The sequence below is a fragment of the Pseudopodoces humilis genome, chromosome 5 (assembly GCF_049639895.1).
Source record: "Pseudopodoces humilis isolate 2021_Gansu_Grassland_sample_001 chromosome 5, ASM4963989v1, whole genome shotgun sequence".
Taxonomy (NCBI): Eukaryota; Metazoa; Chordata; class Aves; order Passeriformes; family Paridae; genus Pseudopodoces; species Pseudopodoces humilis.
Window position 1 is genome coordinate 34,557,663 of NC_142204.1, and position 22,943 is coordinate 34,580,605.

The window sequence follows — 22,943 nt, forward strand, 5'->3', positions numbered from 1 at the left end:
GGGCCTTGCTGCTTTAGCATCCATAAATGTGCAAAATCCCAGGAATCTGATGTGGGATTGATGTCACCACTTTAAGTCACTCTAAGTCACAGGGTTTTAGGCAATAGAGGTTTAAAAAAAAAAAAACAAAACAAAAACAACCAAGTGACAAATGCTGGTCACAGAACAGTACAAGTATGTAAGGAATCATGCCAAATTATACCACCTGTGGTGCAGCAGAAGGACAAAACATTTCTGCCTGGACATTGCTTTATCCTTCAGCATTATTCATGAGTCACTGTCCATGACACTCACCAGTCCTTAAGATAGTGCAAGACTGCACTTTGAAGCCAAATCTTCTCAGAAATATAAGAGACATAAAACAACAACATGCTCTAGATGTGTGCCTGAGGTAACTCATCCACCGCAAAACCCATGGGAAAAGGAAGGAGAAATCTGATTTAAGGGCAAATTGTCTGAGAATCCAAAGCCATCATACAAGTTGAAGGAAGGACCATCTAATTTAGTCCATGCAGTAATGTGACTCAAATATGCACTGGAGACACCATGCCCTGAAACACCCTCTTCTCTCCTAATCAAAACAGCCCCTTCGACACAGGCAGAAAAGGGCTCGAACTCATCTTCCCACATCATGAGAGAGAGCTGTAAGTGACAACCCAGTTAATAAAAGGGGAACAATTGCACATCCCCTTTTATTTTGTAGATGAAATATTTATCCCTGCTTAGACCATGAAACACGGGGCTTGGGCACAGGGTGAAAAGGCAGACAGACAGAAAGAAAGATGGACAGATTGATCTTGACTGGGGAAAGACACTATATTCCAATCCAGATTAAGACACTTAAGTAAGACAGGTTCTTCATCAAATTCTTGCTATTTAGACAGAGTCCTGCTTCACATTATGTATTCCCAGAGATTATACTGGGGCCCAGGTGTCTCTCCTGTATGTCGAGAATTTCTGATATTCCCAGTGTTCTGTATAACTTTACAAGGACAAGACCCTTGGCACTGGGGATCCCTAACCCAGCTTGTGGACCTGGAGTCTCTGATTCTCAGCTATATTTAAACACCTAATCCCCCTGGAGAATTTGAGCCTTCATCTGCCATAGGATTTTGTAAAGTCCCTAACTCCTGTATATATCAATGTTTTAAATAGAACAGTTGATTTTTTTTGTCATATATTTAAAATTATGTACTTCAACATTTTATAAAAATGGCATTTAAAAAAAAAAATCCTACATACTGTACAAAATCTGTCCCCTATGTTTCAGAATTTAATTTTTTTTTTTGGGGGGGGGTGGGGAGGGTAGGGGTGGAGCAGCAGAGTTCAGACCTTGTCCTGTACTTCCTATTTTTTTTATTCAGCCTGGAATGATTAGAACTACTACTGGGCCCAAAATAGATTTACCACTTTCAAATACACTCCAGTGACAGCTGAGTAGTATAATGATGCTTTATCCCACATTAGTGGCAAAATAAATTGCTTTTCCAGCACACACACAGAGCTTTATAAAAAGAATAATCCCACTGGAAAAAGGATTCTTCAGCTTTGAATTCCTGCACCCAAAAGGGCCTCAGCTGCAGCAGCCTTCTCTGGAGAAGCCAGAGGGAGTAAAAGCTCACAGAAGTGCAGGGTGACACTTGAAGGTAGGCACTTATATTAAGACTAAAAGAATATATATTATAGTGTTCTTATCTTTGGGTGCTGCTGAATTATTTTTAATTTTATAAGTATTTGTGTGTTATGCTTTCTGCTGGATTGGTGTTATGCTTATAAATTCCAATGTTCAGGCTAGGGCTATATAAGTCATATTTGGCCCAGATGCACATCATATGCTTTCAGTATGGATTCGGGTTTTTTACTCTTCTCTTACCAAGTACTTCATTTCATTTAATTGCAGTGGGAGAATTACAGCACCAAAATTAATCCAGAAGCACTTCTCCCTACTTCCAGCTCTAAGTTAGAGGCCAGGTCTGCATGTCTGCCATGCTGAACAGCACTGATGTCAGCTCTGACCTGCCAAATCCTGCTTGAGTGTGCATGTCATCAGAAAATTTTGACTGTTTAATGGTGAGGCAATGCTCTAATTCTTACAGCACAGGCAGTTCTCAGATAACCCACATTTTCAACTGGATTATACACTGCATTTCTCCTTTTCGAAAGGTAACAAGAAACAGGAACATAAAAGCATTCATAAACCACAAAATATTTTCCAGGCCCATTTCTTCCTGTAATTAGAGGAAGAACAGTTGCAGGTGTTGCTCACAGCTTTTAACCAAGTGACCTTCAATATTAGAATCAAGCAGAGCTATTCAGGTGTCTGAATGCAGAATCTCCCCCTTGCAGAACTGCTGCTTGCCAGGAGCCCCTAACCTCTCTAAAGGCACTGAGCTGTCTGAAAAAATTGCCTGTAGCAGTATGATGGTAAAGGGCTTTATGTAAAGGATTGCATATAATAAAAATTATATGAGGGCTGAAGACTCAGTCAAACATCACAAGACCAATCCCCCCAAAAGCACTCCTATGTCATTTTAAATAAAGAATCTGGTAATACTGCTATATTGGTTTTCTCCCTTCCCCCAAACAGACTCCCTTTTTAGGCTTTGAACTTGCTAAAACCTGCACATATAAAGTATACCTGTGCACAAGTATTTCTACTGGTTCAAAAGGATGTGAATATAAACATCGTTGCATCTTACTCTAATGCTTTATACATACTGATTTCTTTTTAATGGGTCTGAAATTTGTCTTTAAAAAGTGGAGGGTTTTATCATGTTCAGCAACATTTTCTCTCTGACTTTATTTCTAAATAAACAGATGGGTGAAGTATTTTTGAAAATAATTAGGCTCCAGGGGAAGAGTCCTTCAAGAGCTCCTTGCACTTACTATCTATCAATAACTATTGTGCTAGGTAGGGAGGTACCTACCTTATCTTACCTATTCAGTAAGAGCTGATCGGCATTCAAGGCCATCAAAACAACATTGCAGTTACTGTGAGCACAATTTCAAGCTCCTACTTCTAGATATCATGGCCAAGTTAAACAGAAAACATGATTGTACTTGATATGCCAGTGTGAGAACAGAGTGTGGGTTCTGGCTCTCAAGCACACTGCAAGTTATGTGAACCACTGTATCCATTATAATTGCAATAAAAAGCGATTTTCCACAGTACTTTACATTTAAAGAAAAATTCCTCTGAAAAGGGGGCTCTGGGAATGGTGCAGCAAGTCTCTCAAGGGTTTCTGAGCTAAAAGGATCAACAGAAACCTCCTGCCACTGGAGCAGGAAGGCTGGGCTGGTGCAGAGGGCACTGGGCAGACTTTGGGGCTGGGGCAGCTTCTGAGACATAGGCTGTCTACAGTTAAGCTTCAATATCAGCTAGGCTCGTCCTTATTTCAGCTTGAGCACCAAAGCCATGCCCCTGCCCTTGTTTACCCTCAGCAGCAGCAAACCCCTCCTTTTGAAAGCAAAGGAACAGTTTCGGATACCAGAGGATTTGGAGCAGAGGATCTGGATATTTTAATGTTTTTCAGGCTTCAGTCATCGTGAATATCACTTTACAGCTTGGCGCATAAACAGTCCATTTTTGAAGCATGAGAAAATGAATAAATTGTAACTATATTCTAGGCCTTCTGGCCCAAATCTGTTCCTGGTGAAACTCCAGGGGCTTCAGTGGAGTTGCAGCAAGAATAAACCTAGCTGTCTAGCTGTATTTTATAATACATTATATCTGATTAAAAGAGAGTTTACATGAAGATAAAGAGCTGTTTCTGTACATATTCAACCCAAATGGGACCAAACTTATTCATGTAAACAAGTGCATTGCTTATCAACAATAAAACTCTCTATAGATGGGAAAAATGGACAATAAAAAGCAGTAAAAATAAAAAGGACTAATCACTTTATAAAAAAGAATGTAAGTAATCATGCTATTGTTGAAAGAATGTATTAAAGCAAGACTATACACCAAAATACATACTTCTTTTTTTCTCATAATCCTTATCTTCCACAGCAAAGAGAGCAATGGGGATGGAGGTTGTGGGAAGCAGACATGGTCAAGACACCCCATAGAGCAACCACTTCTGCTTGAGAAGTCCAATTTCATTAACACTTTTCTAAAAAGGATTTCACTGTCCTATTTATTAGGAAGTTTAGAAATAACAAGTTTCATGTTTCAAAGTTAATTTTTGTGTCTCACCCAGGAAATAAACCAGGAAATTTACCCAGGATATAGCTGAGAAATTTGTGAAACCCTGTGAGAAATATGTGTTTCAGGCACTGGTAGGATACAGCTGCCTCAGCCCTTGTTTACTTGGTTTCTCCTCTATTTCATGCTCAGCATAAGGAATTATAGAGTTATTGAACTTTTTCCCAGTCACCATCCTTTTACTCCATACTGAGTAGCTGCATACACAGCCATGTGACCACTGCCCTCCCTGCTTTCTGTGTTTACCTTCCTGGCTTCAGCAGAAACCCCTTATTTTTCTGTCACCAGCTGTGAATTCCTAATATGGGACACTCACTTTCTTCCAGACCGGGTGTTAGTTCACCCATATTTCCAACAATCAAACAGTTTCAGATCAGTGGAGTGTCTGCTTTCCCACCACATGAAGCACCTTCATGGGATGTGTCTTCCTTGGCCAGTTGCATAACAGGAACCCCTCACTGGAGGTCACTCACTATGCTGTGGCAAGCTAAACAGTCTCACAGAGTGTGCAAGGAAGAGGAAAGTGAATGCTGAAACTCAGGATGAGGCCCAGAAAAATCCCCATTTAATCATGCAGGGATTATGAGCTCAAATCTTACTATTTAGGTGCTGTTTATGTCTTCACTGCTGCAGGCAGCCAAGAGGATGGTGCTCATCCATTTGAAGAAGTTTTACAGCCAAACTATTCCCTTTTGGAAGTTTGCAGCATTACAAACAGCATGAGACAAAAAGGCCAGAAGGACTCCCAGCTGCTCAAGACACAATGCTAACAAAATGTAGGAGTCCTAGGATCAGAAAGACAGCTCCTGACAGGCATAGACCCACAGGAGAAGTGAGTGTGGTGTCTGCTCCCAGTGTCAGCTTGATAGCTGATACAAAGGAGACAGAACCATGACAGTGAGAACCAGAGTAAAGGCAGCCACTTCCAGACGACTTACTGATTCTAGTCCAGCCAATTGGAAAGGGTTTTAATGCTTTTAAAGCTACTTTTTCAAGTCATGTATTATTATGTATTTTTAAAATGGAAAATAGTATCATCTCAAAAGCATATATTGACCAAAGATAGAATAAATAATGAGAAAAAAATGTACATTTTTTTCTCAGTTGCTACTTCAGGTCTGAAGGCCTCTCAGAGAGTGTCAGACTGAAATTCACCTGCTTTAACACAGATACTAAAACACCTTTCTGATGCCTCTGGGCTTGCTGACCCTCATATATCATGGTATCACCTGTTTCAAGCAGAGATGAACAATTCCTTTAGCATCATAGACAGCAATATTTTTCAGCAGATTGCCAGGCAGTTCATAAATGTTACTCAAGAAGAAAACAGACTCCATGGATTAATGCTTCCTTTCAGTTGGTCAAAGGAGTGGAAAGCAGAAGACTTTTGAGAAAAGTCTTTTGAGAAAGTACAGGGTTTTCCATGATATTTATGAGTGTCCAAGATGCATATCTGCCTGGAGATAGGAAAGTGGGGCACCTGCATAAAGGGAAAATATATCCTACTGTGTTTGAAAAGGGGAATATCTCCCTCAGTCCAGCTCTGGTCCGGTCAATGGGTGTAATTCTTGGACTCTGTGGAGTGAATACTGTGGGATGCACTGAGATCAATGGCCATTAATGAAGCCTAATACTCAACAGAAAACTCAAAAAAAGCATGAGTAAAACCAGCCCTACTGTCTCTTTTTTTCAGCCATTTGACTAATCCAATTGGCTGTAGGAGAAGCCTGGCTCTAATGCCCAGGGGCAGGAGCACATAGACAGATGCTCTGCTCACTCCCTCCACATTTGGGGGTAAGCCCCTCAATCCCTCATGCAGGGTCAAATCAGCCAGCAGGATTCCAGCCCAGTCTCCAGCTGGCCAAGCTCATTAGGCCTTTAGTTGCCAGGAAGGCTGTTGTGGCCAGCTGTAAGGCTGATACCCCGTGCAGAACTGTCCAAAGGTCAGAAGTCAGCTGGCCAGCTGTGAGCGCTCCAGCATGCCAGAGTCCAGCTGAGAGGAGCAAGGGGAAGTGATGAGCGAGTCAAGGGTTCTGCAGAGGAGAAGGTGGAGGAAAAGGGGGAAGAAAGGAGTGAGGGAGGAGATTTAGAGGGGGAGAGGTGAGCTGCCTGCTGTGGTTGAGTCTGTCTGCTCCTGACAAGCAGGGAAGAAGAGATGCTGAATTTCCACTGAACTGTAGCTATGATTTGAGATGTTCCACTACAAATAAAGATACCTTCATCCTCCAAGAACTAATTACCAAAAATGTATCACTTTTAAGCCTTACCACAAGAAAAGAAAGAGCTTGATCTTTTGCTACAGGCAAAAATTAGTGGTTTTCCACAGAAGCAGCTCAAGAAATCTGAACATTAAGAAAGCAGGATTTCTGTCTCTATGTTATATTTAAGAGATCTTCTCCAGATTTCTATGTTAGTTTTGCAATGTGCAAATGTCCCTTTTGATCTGAATCTAAAATATGTATTTCACTAAGACCAAGATGTCTGGTTTATTAACAAAAGATACAGGAGACTTCACAAGCAAAAAAACCCTCAAAGCTCAGCTGCCTCCCTCAGTCTTAATTTAAGTCAAATAAGCATGGTTTTCAGAGGTGAAATATAACATTACTTGTACTCCAAAAAATGTACAGAATTATGCCCTTCCTTGCAGTGAGTGGTAGTCAGAAAACTTGCTGTAACACAGCCTCTGTGTTATATTCATTATTCTGACACCATGAGGCACCACTGCACCTGCCCACCTGCCTGTGAGGCCACTACATGCTGCCCCAGAGCCTTAAGCAATCAGACACATAGTAGGAGTTGGGATAAGTAGAGCTCAGATTTTCTAGACCATCACCTTCTTATTTATTTCTGGGCACAGCCTTCCTTAAATGAACATGTTTAATATAGAATACAATTCTTTCTTTTCAGTTACACTTATTAGTATTATTATTAAATGTGTAAAATCTGACCAGAACAGTATATCTCCCAACAACCTTTTTGTTCTTCCCAATCCATACAAATCCCAATCCAGACTAAAGGCAGCTTGATGGTACTGACTTCCATTCCTTTCAAGGATTATTGTACTTTTCATCTCATGGGAGCTTTTTTCATAGGTGTCCTGTAATTTAAATTTTGTTTCCCAGATGTGTATATTCCTGTCATAGGACTCAGGAGGCTACAGAAAAACATCCCACAGATGGAATGCTTCTCCTCACACTCTGAAAAGCTACTTCTCAGAAGTATTGACCTTTTTGCGATTCTTAAAATGTCTGCCAGCCAAAGAGAGGTGTACATTACCAACATGTGATTTGCTAGTGTTACTCTGCATACTTTGTCCGAGATCGCTTGCCAAGGTCAGCACAGTGCAGAATGAAATGCTGAAGGTTCTCTAGCTTAGCTCACTCTAAAATGCCATTTAAAATCATCTGCACTCTATTGAATCCTGGGCATAAGAAGTATCCATGGGATGGCATTTTGATTCAGAGGAGTGAACACTGACACACTGCAGCAGTGTGTGAGAAGCCAGGAAATAAAACCAGTGTTGTTCAAGGTCTTGCATAATGATTCCTGTGAACAGGAGGCTTGGGATGTGATCCCCCAGAACCAAGACTACGTCTCTTTTAAGGCATTTGCATACTCCTGAAGCATCTGCAATGACAAGAGTTTAAACCTCTGCATGGCTGCAACTCAGGGGTTTAAAACCACTTCTTCTACCCCATGATTAGTTCAGACATATCTGTATACACAGAAAGCCCATTCTGGTCAAGGCTCCTCCTGAAATATTCTGCAAGAAAAGAGCACTTACCTCAAGGCTATGGGCAAGGGCAGAAAGTAATTTTGAGGGAAGCTGTGTCAATGGGTGGGCTGGCCTTGCCCTTTGTCAGACACACACCTGCTACTGCCCTGCTACAGGCTCAGGATGGCAGGTGCCACCTAACTTTCTCTGTGGCCCCCTGCGGGAGGACAAGAGACCCTCAGTGTGCTACAGGGACAGAGCCATCCCTAAGCAAAGGTTTCTTTTATCTTTGGCTCAGAGATTCTGCCAAAGGCCAATCAGGTGATAACTTTTGGCGACATGACTCAGCTGGGCTGGATTCAAGTGAAAGATTTATCAGAAGTGAAATACCACTGCCAGGCCCCTTGGCTGCCAAGTGCTAGCAACACAAACACAAACGGCAAATACATCCTTATCCACAATAGTGAGGTGTATATATCTCTTCCCAGAGTATTTATCATATGAAACATTTCTGGATGAATTGAAAAAGCCCATCTTTCCATCTCATCTCTTATTTTTTTTTTCTTTTATTTTTCTTTTTTATTTTTTCTTTTTTTTAGGGGGCTGGGGAGGGTTGGCTAAGAAAGTTCTGAATTATAGCTAGAGGAGTGCAAAAAGGCAGAAATTTTTCATGGTAGATAGCCCTAATTTAGTGCTTGGAAGGAAATACTTGTTAAATCTGAAAACACATGAAAATTTGGCCTGGTTATTTCTAGAGCCATGTCGAGTAATGAATTTGCATCCTGGATGGTAAGACCAAAGTCATTGGGAGCAGATAAATCTATATTGTTTTCCAAATATTGTGAAATATACCTCTGGCTTGTGAAAGAGATACATGTGGTTTGGTCTTACTAACTTTACTAAATTTGTCTCTGCCAGAGCAACAAGCAAAATTCCCCAGCACAGCATCAGAGCTAGATGATACAGTTGTTTTAAGAGCAGAGTCACCACGCAATTTTAGGGTCAAATTCTGGGATACATAGTCCATCTTCATACCCAGTGAAAGAAACATGAGCTTTTGCAGGGGTGGGCAGGAAGGGAAGGCAGGGAAGAGTGGATAGAAAAACATGACTGTAAAATATTACTTTTACTTTTGCAGAAAATAAAGGAAACTCAGCCTATAACAGGACATACGGTGTGAGAATTTAAACTTCCCCATTTTTGTTGCTGCATGAGTGGTCTCAGAATAAATAGGCACTGGTGGAACGAGAAACAAGGTCCCAGTCCCCCGTCGGCAGAAGCCCAGGGGCGACCGAGGCTGGGTGGGGGTTCCACAGGGATGCTGCCGGCCCCGCAGCCGAGTCTCGCTGCCCTCCCCCATGCCAGGGAATGCACTTAAAGAACCAGCCGGCCAGACAGCTCTCTCACAGCACGTTTTATTTGCAGCGGGGATTCCAGGGCAGCGCGTGTGTCCCGAGCCCCGGGGTCTGCCTGCCCTGCCGGGGTGCTGGAGACCACGGGCAGGGGCCGGCGGGGCGCTTTGCCTGCAGCCCCAGAGGGAAGCGGCGGCCCGAGGGGCAGTGGGGCTGTCCCCTCGCCCGAGAAGCGTTTGCAGGAGGCGGCCGGGCGCGGGAGGCGGCCCCGGCGGCAGGCGCGGGGTGCAGGCCCTGCGGCCCCTCATAGCGCCTGGTAGGTCCGTCGGGGCAGCGGCGTGCCGGGCGTCTCCGGCCCCGAGTCGATGCTGGCGCTGGGCGAGAGGGAGTCGGCGTCGCGGAGGGACAGCCCTGGCTCCTCCGCCGGGGAGAGACGGTCCACGATGCTGGAGAGGCAGTCCAGGCTGGACAGGGCGCTGCTCTGATCGGCGGCGTACCCTGACGGGAACAGGGCAGCGCGTTACCGCGGGGTGCCGCGCTGCCTCCCACAGACGCCCGGGCCCCGCCTCTGCCCCCCAGGCCGCGCCGGGTCCGGTCGGGCTTACCGTGGGCCATCTCGGCGCAGTAGACGGCGTCGAAGCTGCTGCCTCTTGCCGACCAAACGGGGCTGCCACAGTCGGCCTGCAAGACAGCGAGGGGCGAGTGCCGGCCCTGCCGCCCCCGCCCAGAGGCCAGCGGGACGCTCCCCGAAAAGAGAAAGCGCCATAAAGGCCGGCGGGGAGGGAGCGCAGCAGCCGCCCACCCCAGCCCGCCTGCTGGCGCTGGGCAGCGCCTTCCCCATCTCGCCCAGCCCCCAGGCTTCCCCTCCAAGGCCGCGCTAAGAGGGTATCGGGGGGACGGCGAGACCCCGGGGGCTGGGGCGCCTGCAGGGTGCCCTCGGGCAGCGCTACAGCCTCCCGCGCATCCCCGGAAAGCCCACGTGCGTACTCAGCGGAAAATCTGGGAAGGGGCCTGTTCTAAGGCAAACCGCCCGCTTTTCCTGATGTCCAGATGCGTTCTGCCCGTCCCACACCCGTGGGACTGGTCCCACGGCGTTGGGCAGAGATGGACCTGCCCGCAGGCCCTCTGGGGTCCCCACAGCCCCATGGCTCCTGCCTGTGTCTTACCATCCCATCGGAGCAGCTGGAAGTGGGGCTGGTCGGTTCGGAGCAACTCTGTCCGGGCAGGTGATAGTAGTTTTCTACCTGTTCCCTCAAGAGCTCCTGGAGGCTCTCGATGTATCTGATGGCGTTTCTCAGGATCTCTACTTTGGGGAGTCTTTGGTTGGGGTTGGCAGTGGTGCATCTCTTCAGGGTCTCAAAAGCCTGGTTCACTTTCTTCAACCTCCTCCTCTCCCTCATGGTGGCTGCCTTCCGCCGGTCTATTGTGGTGGATTTTCTTTTGCAGGCTTTGCAAGCCCACATGAGGCAGTGACCAGCTTGGTGGTGGCCAGAGGGAGCTCGGACATGCTCCTCTTCCTCGGAGCAGGCGGGCTCGGGGGGCTCGTGGGAGCTGAAAGGAGGCAGATCCCTGGGCTCAAAATCCTCAGGGAACTCGCCCTCTGGGGAGGAGAGGCAGGAGCTGTCATAGAAGAGCTCGGACGGAGAGAACTTGCAGCTGTCCATCACCTCCATCCCTGCTGCGGAGGCGTCAGTGCGGGACGGTGGCCACCGGCTCTCGGCGAGGCGCTCCGCAGCGCGCTGGGGCAATTTCCTTCGTAATTAGCGACCCGAGACCAAGTGTCCTTCGGCTGATGCGGGGGGCCCTTATATATACATGGAAAGGGAGGCTGGTCCGCAGCGGCCAGTCTTTATTAGCATATCCCACCACAGCCCCTGCCGGGAGCTGTCTGGGCAAGCCCCCTCCAGTCTCCAGGAGACAATTTGCTCCGCATCGCTCCTTTGGAGCGCCGAGAGATGGGCACTTTTCTAATGAACGACCTCCCATGGACTGGTTGCGACATCCCCCAATTTCCAACCAAGCCTGTGAATTTGCAGTTTTGTATGGAAAGAAAAAGAAGGGCAATGGACACACACGAACCACTTGTCAGTGGCTCGTACAAGAACCCTTCCTAGTCCCGCTGTTCCCATCACACGTTTCTTCGGGAGGGACACCTACAGCCTCTACTTGCATATCTTTATTTCCCACAGCCCGTGATCCAGGTATAACCTGAAAAATTATAACCTTCTTCTCAGACCTAAGAGGAGCCTTCTTCTCCTTTTTAATTATAACCTTCTCTTTTTAAATGATAACCTTCTTCTCAGACCTATTTATCTCAAGGAGCGCTTTGTTCCAGTAATTAATGTTGTGCCACCAACAGCTGAAATTTACAAATTGGGGGACAACAATGCACTGGTACTTGTGGCCAGTAGAGACAAGGAGGAGGGAAACCAGATTTTAGTGCTGTCGAATCGGATCACAAGGAAAGGTACTCACAAAAGAAAAGTGTATGTTTTTGCTCAGAGACAAATCCCCTTCCCATTCTTTCTCCTACTCTTCTGACCTGAAGCTGCTAGGGACACAACAGTCAAGCAGTGCCTTGGGCTTGCTAATTTTCTGCTTTCAGGCAAACTTGTACCGTTACAGATGCGTCCCAGCTGCCAGTGCAACAAACCCCTCCTGGAAGTGTAAAATTTCTAACCCCGCAATCCCTAAGTAACTTTACACAAGGGGACAAAAGCCTTGCAGAGCCCCAGCCGCAGCAGTAGCCGAGCGGAGTGGTGCAAGGGTCATTAGAGTGGTAATGAAGCCATTTAACAGGCATTTGCTAACGTGCAGGAATCCTTTGGTTTCATCCAGGTGGCTTTTGTAGCTGAGGAAAATATTATGAGAAGGGAAAGGAAACCTTCCCTACCTGAGAAAAAAATTATGTGACCTAAGCTAACTTAAACGGAGAGCAAATGACCCAGCAGCAGTTCAAACGCTACGGAGCCGGTTTGTGTGCCCAGGAAAAAGGGGCCTTCAGTTAGCCTCCCTTAAGGAAGAGGTAGTGTGGTGGCACGGAGAGCCAGGAGCTCGCTGGATTGTCTCCAGGAGCAGCTGATTAAGTGAGCAAGGCGGGTAGGGAAGTAGCTCCCGAGAGAGATGCTCTGTGGCAGCGCACGCCGCCGGGAAGCCCTGCGATCTGCACGGGCAAGGCGGAGAAAGGCAAGCAGCTCGGCCTGTGCTGGGGATGGAGGGAACCCATCCTTGTTTCTCTGCTACCACCACCCTCGAGCCCCCAAAGGCAGATTTCCACTCTTAGGCTAAATTTTTTTCCTAAAAAGCAACCCTGCACACACCTTCCTACGAAAGGATGCAAAATTCTCTAACAGCTGGGGAAGGCTACATCTGCACTGCTCTGGTTTATTTGGGGCCGTAAACACGGGGAGCCCCCTTTGAAATGAATACTCTACGAAAAGCAGGCAGTTGATAAAGGAGTAAAGTTACAGAATGGGAAAGCTCAGAATTTCAGGCTTCTGCCGCTCTGAGGTGCAGGTTGCTGCTTTGTTGGGCCACATCTGAAAAAGGACAGTTCCCTATTGTTTTCCTAAGACAGCATCAGTCAGGAGGGGTTCTGCTCTGCAGTAACTTGAACTCTTCACTGGGCTGTGGCGTGCACACACACAGACATACACAGACACACACACACACAATTTCATTTACCACATTTGCGCTGGCTAAAATAGACCTGTTTACATATTTATGCTTCGTGCACAAATAAACTTGATCTTTAAAGTGCCGGTTGCAGTTCCGATCACCTTTCTGGGTTGGTGCATGCTTGGTTTCTCTCCAAGCATGCACTGTGGATCTCCCGGTGCACAACGCCAAGCCCCTCAGTCCCGCTCTCCCACCATGCAGAGCTTTAGCTCGCAGATTTGACTCAACTCAGCGGAGCTCGGGCTGTTAAGAAACGTGCTTTTCCCCAAAAGTTTTGGAGGAGCTGGAAAAAATTCTTTCCTTTTTCCTTGAATATTTTTGGGGAAATGGAGCCATGGAAGGGCCTGCCACTCAGGAAGAAAAAAAAAAAAAAAATAATCTGTAATTAGTATCCCTTAAGGAGCCCCCGGCTCCTCTGGTAAAGTGATCTCAAAACAAATTTGAAAAAATGCAGTAGGCGAGTGGAACTAAAGAAAGGGGGGAGAAAACACGAACTACAAGGCTGGCTAATGAGGCTGCTGGCGAAGGGTGAGGTGGGGGGAGGGAGAGGATAGTGCTGCATTTCAGGAGGCTCAAGTCCGGAAAGCGGGAACAGCCTTAGCATCAGACACTGTCTGCTCCTGTGGACTGGCAGGGAGAAAGTGGTGAATGTGTCAAGATCCCTTTAAATGGTATTCCTCGCCCCAGCCCTCCTCACTCGTCAGGAATCGTCGTGCCGCACCTATTTCCTGGAGGGATTCCATCCCATGTGGGCACCGTTTGCAGAGCGTGCCATCTCTTCCCAAGTCCTACGCCTTTCTATTTAAGAGAAGAGAATCCTACCGAAACCGTAAGTCACCGGACTGAGGGGCTGAGAGGTGTTTGTGGTGCCCCCGAGAGCACCCCCAGCCCCGGCGTTCCGGAGCGCCTTTGCGCTGTGCCCGGCCGGCCTCCACAGAGCGCACACCGGGCCCGGCGCAGGGCGGCCAGAGCTTGTAACTCGGTGCTGCCGCTCCGCTCCGCTCGGCTCCCGCAGCCCGCGGGTACCGGCAGCGGCAGTGAGTCCTCCTCTGTGATGCCCCGAGAGCAAAATTGTTTCCCACTCGGGCTGGTGGGGCCGGGCGCTTCCAGCCGTGTGAGAAACGTTTGGTTCCCCCCAGCGCTGGGAACAGTGAGCACCTAAGTAAACACATTAGTACCTGCCAGAGGGAATTGTATAGAGGACAGCTGAAGAAGGCATTGGCCTCTGCTGGCTCCCCCGGACTCCCAGGAGAGATCAAAGGGACACGAGGGGGTTTTTTAGCAGCCTTGAGACTGGGAAAAGTTGCTAGTTCCTGCTATCGGAGGGACGTCCCAGCGAGCACATGGTTCAATTATTCAACCTCCTCCCTCCCTGCCCCCTACACCCATCCCTAGCTCATTCTCCACAGAAAGATGGAAATTGTAGAAAAATCGTACGGGGTCCCCAAAGCTGCAATGGTCCACCCAGGAATTTTCCCGTGGCGACAATTGTTGTGTCGCCTCTTGATCGCCTTGACTTCGAGCTCAGAGGATGAGCTAAGACTGCTGCTGGCTGTTTGCTTCCCTTCCTGGACTGCGGACGATTTCACCGAGGAAAATAAAGATGCACAATATAAAACCCAAAACAAACCAACCAAAAAACTCCAACAAAATAAAAGAGAAAACCCAAACCAAACAAACAAAAAACAAACCAAAACAAACCACAAAAACCTCAAACTAAAAACAAGGCTTTAAACGCTCGGTCGCGTCCCGTCAGAAGAAGGCGGTGTCAACGCGGCAGCACGGCCGACAAGGCACCTCATTCTCCCCTTCCACTGCCTTCCCCATATCGTTCCCGGCCCCACAGGCACCTCTGGCTCTGCCGCACCGGGATGGGCACCACGCACCGCGGGCCGGCGGAGCCCCGCATGCTCCCGCTCCTGAGGGAGTGAGCAGGTGGTTGGTTCCCAGGAGAACGGAGCAGGTAGAGGAGAGGGAGACTGTGTTGAGCAGGGCATTTCCAGCCCGCAGAGGGGAGGAGGGAGCGGCAGGGGCACTTGCATTTGCGTAAAAACTTCTATGACTTTGTGCGTGGTCCCTCCGGAAAAAAACTTCATTAAATCACAAACCTCTCGTCTTTACCCAGTTATTGCCCTTTGATTTTGTGATTCCAGGGCCCTGTTTGCTTTGGCTGGGGACTTAAGTAAAGATTATCGTTATTAATATCTAACACAAACATTTTAATTGCTAACACACTGACGACCTTCAGTGGGAAACCCGGCATGTCAGCTGCAGCCCCGGGGGTCACGGAGAGTCTCTTCGGGAGGTATTTTCTTTATTTAATGAAAAAACTCTCCTTTAGGCAAACTTCTCCAAACAATCGCTCAAGTTACCCTGCTGCTGGAGACGCTGCCGTGGGGGTCCTGCCGGGCGGACGGGTGGCTTCTTGAGATGAATGCCCGGCTGCGGGTAAATCCCCGGGTAAGTAAGTAAGTAAGCCGGCTACCCCGGGGTGGGTGCGACACTGTGGCTTTGGAGGGTGGCCCAGCACGGCTCCTGCCCTGATGCGGGCAGCGGGATCGCCGTGTGAACACTGTGTAGCCCTTTTCGCGGACACGGCGGGGTTTGAAACAAATTAGGAAGGAAGGAGAAGAGCTGCTAGCCCGATGTGAAATACTCTCTTGCTGGACAAGTGCCTTCGCTATAGAAGCGAGCTGCAGCGTCTCCTCTCTTGTGCCAGGTCGCAGAGGTGGCACGCAGGGCCCAGCGCTCCCCCGAGCCGCTTTCTGAAGAATCCGAGAGTTCCCCGAGGCAACGGGTTTAATTTGAAAGGAGAAAAAAACGGGGAAACTTGCATCACCGTGCCCACCACACTATCCCGCCGCAATTACTCCTTGCAAGGGAGTGTCTCATTAGAGGCAATTAGAGCTAGTACATCACTGGTTTAAAAACCCGGCTGGCCACGGCGACATAGAAAGGGTGGTAGGAAGGCATGGCAGATTGGAGAGCCAGCTCTCAGGGCAGGCTCTACCCAGAGCTTCCACTTCAGACGGGTGTACCGGTGCCCCAGATGGCCAGGGAGGGGGAGACCTTCCCAAAGCGCGACTGTGACCTTTCAAAAACTAGAAACAAAGAATAAATCAAGGGCTAAAGTTGACGAGGGGACCGCACGCGGGCAGAGTTGAAGTGTCCTCTGTTACTTGTGCAGTCTGTCCGGCGACCCCTGTGTGTGCCAGGGGCAGAATGCGCTGTTCCCTGGTGGTCGCCCCTTCCCGGGGGTACAATCTGTTACAAACCGTAACGCGCTGGCTGTGAGCAGCTCCGTTCCACCATCCTCAGAGAGGCTGTGTTTTTTTACATCACTGAGTGAAAGGCTTCATATGCTGTTACCCCCCCACCCCCAAACCCTGTCGGTCGCTTAACTCTTTCCTCCCTGAAGGACCCCATTCCCTTCTCCCTCAGGCTCAAGGAAGTCAAGGGGAGTTACCTTTCCTGGGAAGAAACTACAGCTCCCTCCAGCCCCTGAGGGAGCGGGCTTCTGTCACGGCCAGTTGCTGTACCGTTAGTGCAGCAGGCCCGTCATTTTTGCCTCAGACCAGCCCTGCTTTCAAGTCCTCGGTGTCGAGAGGAGAAGGTGAGACACACTGAGCCTCTCCCAGATCAAGGACCGGGGCAGGAGGTCGTGGGGGGACGACGGGCTGGGGTATCTCCTTTCATGCCCCATTTCTAACATCACCTTCCACGAGCAGGGCAAGGCCGGGGAAGCATCTTGGCCTGTCACGGTTCTCGAGCGGCACTGTTGGACATTTTAGGGGAGCAATATCGCTTTCCAGGGGGACGTGCGTTCCGAAAGCACGGCGAGGAACCGAGCCGCGGAGCGCTGCGGGCGGCCGGAGAGGCGGCGGCTCCTGTCCGTATAACACGTGCCCGCCCGGCTTCCCCGACTCCCACGGGGAGATTCACACCGCGGGTGCGGCCCTAAAGGAGGAGAGACGGTCCTTAGAGGAGTCAACGGAGGAAAAATCTGTCCCGTGTCCTGCTTCCAGTCACACGGGTCGTGCTTCTGCTACATGGGTCTGACTCTTCTGGCCTTCGTCTCGCTGAAGTCAGTGGTGGGTTTTAACTCCGGGATCGGGTTATTTTATGAAATTAAGAGGACGGGAGGAAAACACTGTAACACAAAGAGCTTTATTTTACAATCCAAGAAATCCATCTGTTCTTATATACAGTATCACATTCCACCATTTAAATATATATGTTATGTTTACAAAAAAAAAAAAAGACAGTACTGAAATTATTTACAGGAACAAAACGAGGCGGGAATTCTTTAAATATGACTCACACGCAATGCAACCAAGAGCTTCACTCAGACAGGAATGAACTTCCCGGTGAGTCTCAGACAAAGCGGATCACCGGTACATAGGTAAATATCTTAAATTTAAAAAAAAAAAAAAAAGGAAAAAAAGGGTGGTTTATGCAACACAATTTAAAGAAAACAAACCTCGGGAAAAAGAAATGAGAAGGCAAGAAGGAAGTCTGTCTGGCTCGAGTCAGTGGGAGCCATTTTCTTTGGGGTAGGTGTACCTTTGATTGCATCTTAAAAAGGCCCCTGCTTGGGCTTTCCACTGTGTGAATTTGCTTGGTTACTTAGTTTAGAGGAGACAGGGTGGAGGCTCCATCTCCTTTAAATACACTACCACAAACCCGGGTTTATTTCTCCACCGCTTCCTCGGCGCCGGGCAGTTTGGGATCGTCGGAGGAAATACTGTCCACTATTGAAGAGAGGCAGCGAAGGCTGCTGGAGGCAGACGACTCGACAACGGAAACTCCTGCTCAACGAGAGAAAAGGCATTACAGAACAGACCGCTCCTCCTCGCCGGGCCTCGGCTGGGGCTCCCGGCTGCCGGAGAGCCCGGGCAAAGGAGGGAAAGCGAGAGCCGGGCCGCTGGGAACGCGGGGCCCCTTCCCGTCGGGGCTCGGGAAAGGGCTCGGGCCCGGGGGCGGCGGGCCAGCAGGGCCGGCAGGGCGAGTTACCTTCTTTGGGGCTGACTCCTAGGGCTCGGGAATGGTCAGAAACGCTTTGCCAGTCGGAGCTGCAGGTGCTCAGGAAGTCCGAACTGGGGATCTGCGGCACACAGGCGGGAGCGGGGGACACGGGGAGAGGACGGGTGTTAGTGGGGCGGCAGCGGCTCCCCCGGCCGGACCGGGCCGACGGACCTCTGGAGGCCCGAGGACTGGCAGGTTCCCCGAGGAGCGCCCTCGGCTCCCGCCAACCCTCTCGGCCCCCGCAGCGGCCCTGCCGAAGAGGAGGAGGAGGAGGGAGGGGACGGGCGCGGAGGCGCTGCCGTGGCGGCCGAGGGGCCAAGCGGCAGTGCTTACATTTCCCTGCTTGGGGCTGAAGCTGAAGGGGTCCCCCCCGATCTCCTGCATTTTCTCCTGCTGATCCAGCCTGTGCAAGAGGTCCTGCAGCCTCTCGATGTAGCTGATGGCGCTCCTCAGTATCTCCACCTTGGGCAGCCTCTGGTTGGGGTTCGCCACAGTCCGCCTTTTCAGAGCCTCGAAAGCTTCGTTGATCTTCTTCAGCCTTCTCCTCTCCCGCAGGGTGGCTGCTTTCCGCCTATCCGTGGGGGCCGACTTTCTCTTGCAAGTTTTACAAGCCCAGATCAAACACTGGCCGGGGAAGTGAGGGGGTTGTAGTCCCGGGGGTGCCAGCACATGCTCCTCTCCGCTGCTGTCACTGCCGGCCTCTGGCTGCATTTGGTCCTGACACGGAGACAAGGTGCCATCGCTGCCTGGGTATAGCGGGGATCCCTCAGCCATCTCCAGCTGCTGTAGGGCTCCATTCTCCCCGTCCAAGTAGAAGAAATAGGAGCCAGTTTCAAAAAGGTCCATCATGCTGTCCCTGGGCCTCTCTGCCTGCTTGAGTTGGGTGGCAATCTCAAAAACACCCCGAGGAACAACCCAGATGGAATTTAATTAGTGCAGTGACATAAGTCCCCCCCTGCTTTATATAGGAGCTGCTGAAACCCTATCCAACTTTTAGCTGTCGCGGTGTATCACCCTCCAAAACTGATTCCAGCCAGTCTCCCGGGCGCTGTCCTGAGAACATCTCCCATTTAGAAGGGGGAGGGGGGACACAAGAGGTGGGAGACAAATTGGAAAAAAAAATTAAAATAAAAAAAAATTTAAAAAAACAACAAAAAAAAAGACAAGCGGAAAAAAAAGTACAACCCCCCCCTCCCCCGAAATGCCGTGAGTTCGGGACGCAGCGAAGGGACGCGAGCTGTGGGATCGGGAGCGCTGGGCGGCCCGGCCCCGCTGCCGAGCCCTCGGGGACACGGCTGGAGGACAAAGGCGCGGGGAGCCCTCCCCCAGCCCACCCCTCACACCCCCGGAGTACGCTCCCTGCCCGGGGCTAAGGAGAGATTTCAAAGGCAGCCATCGCTTTCCAAATAGACGGGTTAATATTTTCAGTAGAAGCCCCTGCTATCTCCACCCCCCGCCACCTTCCCCTTGCAGCATGCCATTCCTGTGACCCAAGCCACCCGGGCCAGCCCAAGGTTAGGAGCCAAGCTCGCTGTTCCTCTGCACACGTGGGGAAGGTTGCCAAGGCAGAGCTGTGCTGCGATGATGAGGCACAGATAGTGCACCTCGGCTCAGCCTTTCAGTGTGAACTTTCCCACGTTGCCCATGAGGTGACAGGAGTGTTTCCAGGTGACTGGGTTACAGTGTGATGGGGCTCTCTGGACAGCCCTTGTCCTTGTCGCTGTTTAGGGCAAGCAAAGCCCAGGCATATGGTGTAACTGAAGTTTAATCCCTCCGGCCTGGCAGGGTATAGAGAGCTTCCTAGACGCAGAGACAGAAATGGAGCTTGTGAGCACTCCCTGTTAGCTTATACTGTAATGTCACATCATGTCTGGAACTGTCTCACATAAAGAAAGAGGATTGGGAAAATGGCCTCTTTGCCTATTTTCCTGCACTGCCTTGTGTTCTTTCAATATAATGTCTTTATGTGTATATAAATATATATATAATATAAATATATAATATATAAAGTATATATTTATGTATTATATACAAAAATATGTATCTTTTATATATTATAAATATATGTATATATAAATCTATATATGTGTATATATGTATATATGGTATATATATGTGTGTGTGTGTATATATGTATATATGCATGTGTCTATAATTATATGCCCACACTATATGCCCACACACATATGCATATATATGTATATTTATGTGGATAAGTAAGTATATTCCTGTGTATTTTTCTATATACGCTTTTTATAGAAACAATAATACATGAAGCACCTGAAATGAACAATATCACCACACTTCAGAAAGCTGAAGTTTGGAGCTCTCAAACATAGCTCCAAACTTCAGCTTTCTGAAGTGTGGTTCATTTCTCTAAAGCTACAATGAAATTAATCACTGACTTGACTGTTTCTCCAAAACTGCAAACCAAATTTTTGGAGTACAAAAATCTTTAACACTAGGAGTAGTTGTGGTTTTATTTTCACCACATTGGTGTTGTTGGAGTGGATCTTGTTTCAGCTTTAATGAGGCAGAACAATAGCCAGTTTTGGATGAGACAGAGAAATTCAGACTGTTCTCAGTGAAACTAATTTTGATACTATTCCACCACTGAGGTTTTTTCCCTCTTCAGATTAAAGAAAGGGCAGTCTGGCAGTTAAAGCATTGCACATAAGAAACAGTTTCTCAGTTTCCGTGTTTTGCAGCTTGCTTTCTGTTTGACCTTTGACCAGTCACTTACTTTTCCTGTGATTTAATTTTGACCTTTACGCATCCGTTGTGTCTCTGATTTAATTTGCTGACTATCCATGGAAAAACTACCCCTCTACATGCTTTTGGGTATAAAAGGGGTCCTTGTCCCATAACATTAGTAATGGTCATAATAGAAAAATCCCCAAAAAACCAAACAAACACAAACACCCCCCCCCAAAAACAAACAAAAAATATCACAAATTCCACAAACCAAAAGTGCACTGATTGTTTAAATTTTTTTCACATTTACTAGGCTCATTTTTTAAATTTTAATATTTTGTTTCTTCAATACCACCACGGGAATATTTGGAACAAGACAGATGAGATCAGTCTACTGGTAAGGTGCACAAATGAAAATTTAGTTTAAGGGAGAGAGATAATTACCAAATTGTTGTTGTCCTTTCAAGAGCTTTAAGTGGACTCAGTGAGCTGGGAAACTGTAAGTTTAGGAGCCAGATGCTCCTGCTGCTTTCAACAGATTTTTTTTTTTAACAGGAAACAGAATATGTTCTTTCTTTCCAGCACTTAGTGACAGAGTAAACAAATTCAGCTCCTCACAGTGATGTGGGCACAGCATAATTAGTCCTTTGTAGGACTAACTGATAGGAGCAAAGCTTCTAACAACTGTAAATAAATTTTAATTTGAATGAAAATTATAAGTTTCCCCATCATATAAAAAACTTGAATTCTGGTGCATCTTTCACTCTAACGCCTTGGTTTATGTTACACAGCGAGCAAATAGGCCTAGAACATATAAATAAAATATCCTCAGAGATGTTCTCCATTACAAAATTGAATCAAATGAAGGATTGAAAAGTTGGTACTGGCCATTTTTCTCTTCATGCTTTGTATTCCTGATCTTGTTAGATATATGCACAAAGACATAAGAGGAAATAAAAGCATGTGAATAAGAACAATTGGACATAGAATTGAAAGGAGGATCACTACTGAAGTATGCTTGTAATTTCAGTCAGCCTGGTAGAACCTCACAGAAAATCTTACCCTAAAGCCAGTTCTTTATTCAATTGTTCGTGCTTCCATGCACCGTAGCTTTACTGAAAATATATTTTCAGCATATTTATACAAGTAAAAATCTGATGTGTTGTATTTGGACTAGAAGGTCTGTTATCCTTACCAAAGAAGTGTTTCAGAAAGTCATTGAGTTGTAGATTCAATGAGTGGTCAGGATGACCAAATACAAGAGAGCTGCACTGCATTTTAAGCCACAGCTGTCCTCCAGGAGTTAGATCCCTCCAAATTCATATGTATGCCATATACAAATTTCTGGATGACTGTGGTTGAATAATAAGCCTGGAACTGCCTGGGTCACTCTTGACACCTTAAGATTTAAGCAGAAATTTAGTCCAGAATTTTTAAGTATTTTGTCAGCTGGGACTCAACACTTTATACCATTCCAAATATCTCCTTTTTCTCCTTCACTGTTCTCGCGATTCTTCCAGCCACAGGCATGATGCATTTTAAATCTTTGATGTCTTTGGTCCTTCTTTGCAGTGGCATTTGTAATCAGTGAGGATCCATTGCATCCATTCCTATGTGTCATTCTGAAAGGGTACCTGGGTGAAGGTGAAATTTTCAGGCCTAGTTATAGCCCTATCCTACTCATACAATACCTGTTTTGACAGATACTTCGGCTACGAGGGAAACGATTCTTCAATTGCTTCTTGCAGATTTATGAAGGGCAGGTTGCCAGTGTAGGTCCAGCTGTGGGCATACTGGGGCTCTCAGTATTTTTCTGTACTTTATAAATGGAAATCTTTCTATTCACACTTTCATTCCCCTCTTCCTTTTACACTCATGTTCAACAGCACCTTTCTTAGCAGAAAATTTCACTATTTTATTGTTAATACAAGATGTTCTTCTGCCTTTGCCTTTTCAAACAGTTTACATTCTTCTAAACGTGTTTCTGAAATACAGAATTTGACTTTATATCTTCTACTGGTTGCTATTTCTAACATCCTTTTTCTTTTCCCCACAGGAAAAATAACACCTTTTTAAATTGCAGCATTTTTCATCTAATTTCTCAAGAGCAAAAAAAAAAATGCTCTCCTCATTACTGTCTCCAGGCAACCACTTAGAGTACTGAAAAGCTCTTTGCTGCTGCTGAAAATCTCTGGGCTCTTGCTCTTATGCTCTCTGTCAATTCCAGTTCACAGGCCTTCTCACTGGAGTCTGGTAGGTTGTTCAGGTAAGG

At 47.5% G+C, this 22,943-nt stretch overlaps 3 protein-coding genes across 4 annotated transcripts; 1 reads left to right on the forward strand and 2 right to left on the reverse strand.

The window, feature by feature from the left end:
- Positions 1 to 9,336: 9,336 nt before the first annotated feature.
- Positions 9,337 to 11,078, reverse strand: MYF5 (myogenic factor 5). Its single transcript, XM_005519396.3, has 3 exons — positions 10,441 to 11,078; positions 9,880 to 9,955; positions 9,337 to 9,772 (listed from the first exon to the last, which is right to left on the reverse strand). Exons 1-3 carry the CDS (start codon positions 10,945 to 10,947, stop codon positions 9,579 to 9,581), a joined length of 777 nt encoding a protein of 258 aa, XP_005519453.2. The 5' UTR covers positions 10,948 to 11,078; the 3' UTR covers positions 9,337 to 9,578.
- Positions 11,079 to 13,480: 2,402 nt separating this feature from the next.
- LOC106628029 (uncharacterized) lies at positions 13,481 to 16,972 on the forward strand. Of its 2 annotated transcripts, none has more exons than XM_014248826.2 (4): positions 13,481 to 13,781; positions 15,294 to 15,412; positions 16,394 to 16,565; positions 16,681 to 16,972. In XM_014248826.2, exons 1-4 carry the CDS (start codon positions 13,601 to 13,603, stop codon positions 16,911 to 16,913), a joined length of 705 nt encoding a protein of 234 aa, XP_014104301.2. In that variant the 5' UTR covers positions 13,481 to 13,600; the 3' UTR covers positions 16,914 to 16,972. The 2 variants fall into 2 exon arrangements, with proteins under 2 accessions (XP_014104301.2, XP_087911959.1); XM_088055833.1 differs by having other exon boundaries at positions 16,765 to 16,972.
- Positions 16,973 to 17,103: 131 nt separating this feature from the next.
- MYF6 (myogenic factor 6) lies at positions 17,104 to 19,165 on the reverse strand. Its single transcript, XM_005519395.3, has 3 exons — positions 18,311 to 19,165; positions 17,966 to 18,056; positions 17,104 to 17,760 (listed from the first exon to the last, which is right to left on the reverse strand). The coding sequence occupies exons 1-3, from the start codon at positions 18,824 to 18,826 to the stop codon at positions 17,642 to 17,644; spliced, it is 726 nt and encodes a 241-aa protein (XP_005519452.1). The 5' UTR covers positions 18,827 to 19,165; the 3' UTR covers positions 17,104 to 17,641.
- Positions 19,166 to 22,943: the final 3,778 nt, after the last annotated feature.